The 3,816-nt window shown below is 29.3% G+C and overlaps 1 protein-coding gene across 1 annotated transcript in view; it reads left to right on the forward strand.

Moving 5' to 3' along the window:
- Positions 1–3,816, forward strand: part of LOC106461361 (ubiquitin carboxyl-terminal hydrolase 24-like) — a 197,302-nt gene that overhangs the window by 122,078 nt on the left and 71,408 nt on the right. Inside the window, exon 30 of the mRNA XM_022388299.1 lies at positions 3,319–3,377. Coding sequence (XP_022244007.1) covers positions 3,319–3,377 — 59 coding nt within the window. The remainder of the gene's footprint in view (positions 1–3,318; positions 3,378–3,816) is intronic.

Raw genomic sequence — 3,816 nt, forward strand, 5'->3', positions numbered from 1 at the left:
ATTCTAAATAGCTCTAAGTTTGTAACAGTATACATCTATTTATAATTAAATTTTACCGTTAAATTGCCCTTTGATCTGTGTCTAACTACTGTCTAGGCCATTAGAAGTTGCATGCATAACTCGTGAACCATTTTAATTATATTATTATTATTACTTATTTTACCTATTCTAGTATTAAATAATGTAAAAAAGATCTGTATTTTTAGATTTTAGTTACTTTTATAATTATACATAAAGAATAAACATGAAAAACAAGAAATAAAATATTTAATCAATTTTCTTTTCTCTTGCAGTCCGGTTTTGAAGAGAGTTAACACTATTTTTTTTATGATAAATAGTATTGCACTTAATAATTTTTATTTGATTAAATATTGCATCAAAGAATATAGACTAATAACATGCAAAAAAGTAGACATTCACTTACCTCTCAAAATTTTCCTGGCTTTCTAACTTTGCAACAAAAGCCATTACAAATTCATTCAAGCTAGTCATTAACTTTCCCATGGGAACAATATTCTACTCTGAATCAAATTGAAATTTAAACTGTTCAGAACATAACATTATACAATACGCCATTTGATAGATGAAAATCTTGACTTTCTATTGGTTACAAGTAATATATAATGAAACATAAGAGAGAACTCTCAATGAATTCTGAAAGAGAGGGTGTAGCAGAAAGGGGTCTTATTTTCTATTCTATATCTCTGTGACCATAGAAAATTGAAGGCTATAAAGATTATAGTTTGTTTGAGCAATAACGATTTGATAGAGAGTATTTTACGTTTAATTTCATACTTTTTCGAGGGGTGGTGGTTAAAATAGGAATGATGACATGCTAAGAGAAAATGTGTCATGTGGGTCACACTGGTGGAAATTCGGGATTTTTTTTAATATTTGCCCTGTAGAATTAAGAACTTAAAACTTGTATGCTATTAAAATATGGATTATTAGCTAAGATTTTATGCTATTCTAATTGGTTTAACATAAAGAAAAAAGTAGTTTAATAAAATTTTGAATGTAAAACACTAAAACCTTGTGTCATGTGCAATAAAGGATACCCGGGGCGATAGGGTTAAAATATTTAAACGTGATATTTTCTCATTTTATAATATTTATGAAGTGTAATTTTCAAAGAAAAAAATTCCAAATTCTGTACAGCTTCCAGGACTCGTGTATAAATAATTCATTTATCAATTTTTCTTATTTTCCTTTTTTTGACTGTCCTAAAGTATACATTTATATTTCTTAAGAGACTATCGTTTCTTGATTTTTGTTCCTGTAAATGGTTTTATTACTACAGCCCTTCATTTCTGCCCTTTTTTGATGTTGTAGTGTATAATCTGAACCATTTCTAATTAAAAACGGCCTTGAAGATAGCTAAAGGAAGTGTTGAAATATGATTGGATAAAGCAAATTAAACAACTACGTTCATGTAGAGTAACTAAATTTGTTTGAGCAGTAATTTGTGAGTCCTCGAGATAGTGACTACATAGAGCTTCTATAGGATGAACAAGTTAACCTGTTTGCAGGTCAAAGTGCACATGTCATGACTTTTCAAAGAGTTACATTCAAAATTCAATCAAACTACTTTATTATTACGATATACGAATAAACTCGACATCAAACATAGATACTAAATCATATTTTAATATGTTTGAGTTTAAAAATCCTCTGACTCACCTTAGTATGAGAATTGTGATATTTACTGTCAAAGTCTCTCTTCTTTAATCTATTTACCACCCTTCTCAGATATATGGAATTTAATGTAAATTACTCATTATAATACAGTTATTTCTCAGGCAAAGCAAAATTTTTGGATCCATAAACTAGAAAATCATATCCTTCTTGCCATGACAAACTCCTAGTAGCTCTTTCTGACATTAAATAATGTATTGTTTATAATCAATATAAAGCCGTAATATATCAAAGTACATATTACATTGTTTTCTGAAAAGAGAATTGCTTATTTCACTTCAAGTTAAAATTTTATTCACACGGAAAATACATCGACGAGCTTAGCTGAAATTTTAATGGCTCTTACCCTATAGAAAGCCAGGAAAATTATGATAGTTATAGAACATTGTTTGATTTGTGTGTGTTATTATTCTGTGTTCTTAGGTGTTTTATTTAATCAAATACAAATTATTTAGTGTAGTAGTACCATTAGTACAGAATAGTAGATTTAAGTTTCATCAGCAGTCAACAGCAAAAAGAAGAAAGACCAGGTAAATACTATATTTCTTGTTTTTCATGTGTATTCTTTATTTATTATTATAAAAGTAACTGAAATGTAAATATTAGAAAGTTGTTAGGCTAGATAAGGTCAGATTAAGAAAAAAAATAATAAAAATTTCATGAGTTACACTTGCAAGTAGCTCGTGCATTACGTAATTCGATAGGATAACATGAGCTATATGTTTGCTGAATGATTTACAACCTATTTGGCAGGATTATTAGTTAGACATGGTTCCAAGGGCAATAAAACAATAACATTTAAGTAGAAACATTTGTATATTTGCTACAACCGTTAAGCTATTTAGAATAAACAAATTTAGTTTCCTGTTAGAATTTTAAGTCAATTTAGATTTATTTAGTATTTTTTCATGGAGATTATGAGGTCGGTCAGTTGGACTGACCCTGTATAGAGTCAGGGTAAAGAAAACAGATAAAATATAAAGTTTTACTGAAACAAGTATCTTTGAAATTTGTTTAGGAGGTTTTAGTGATTATGCAAATGAAATTTGAGATTTTTCAGATTGAAAATTATTTTTAATCTTAGCATGAAAATTTATTTAAACTCAGAGCATTCAACACTTTGACTCCAAATATTTAGAAGAATTATAATGTTTACTGAAAGCTTGCAAAATTTGGTGAAGATTCACAAAACATTAGAAGTTATAGTATGGAAACTAAAGGTGAGTTTGGGGTTGAAATCTTGGTTGAATTGACAAAGCCAGTACTGTTATATAGTTGTAAGGATGATTGTTCTTACTTGACCAAAGACCGATTGTGCATGAATGATAGTGAGATTGTTGAAGTTGAGTTCTGATGCCATGATTCTGTTCATGGCTTACTTATTGGATTTTTCATTTTCCACACAGAATTTATTACTAGGATGTTGGTAATGCTGATTTAGCTCTAATATCATGGATCTAAATCCTGTTTTTGTTTTCACATATAAAATTGGCAACAGCACTGTTAACCTTTTTTGTCTTTTAAATGTCATTAGTACAGAAGCTGCTTTTTAAATGGGCATTTTTATGCCAGAATGAGGAATTGAAGCAGTGTTGAATGTTATTCTGTATCTTTGTTTTAAAGTTAAAAAACTATCCCAAAAAACTGTTGGTGTTTGGAGACAGTTTGGAAGTCATCATAGAGTCAGTAGACTATATGTAGGAATGGCCAAGGAACTCAATAGGGATAATACAAATATGCATGCTAAAAATCAACAGTGACAGAGAGTTTTACTTTAAAAGATGATTGATACTCATTTTCGTTTGTTTCTCTACCCAACAAGGCAAGAAACCGCCACTAAGATACCAAACCAGAAAGTTACCAAACCACCAAGTTGTTCATCTTTCTTCTTTTTGTTTCAGTCGAAATAACTCTACAATTACTTTATCACTCATGTCAGTTTAAACCTAAATCCACTTTGTGTGTTTCTGGGCAATGCACAATATCATTGCTTAGATGTAATAACCAGTATTAATTTAAAAAAATACATAATTATAGTGAAAACAACTTTATCATATACCCCTTGAAGTTAGATTTTTTACAGAAATTTGGTGTTCCCTTAAAAACCTTAAGTACAGGGTG

Source organism: Limulus polyphemus, unplaced genomic scaffold, assembly GCF_000517525.1.
Source record: "Limulus polyphemus unplaced genomic scaffold, Limulus_polyphemus-2.1.2 Scaffold944, whole genome shotgun sequence".
NCBI lineage: Eukaryota > Metazoa > Arthropoda > Merostomata > Xiphosura > Limulidae > Limulus > Limulus polyphemus.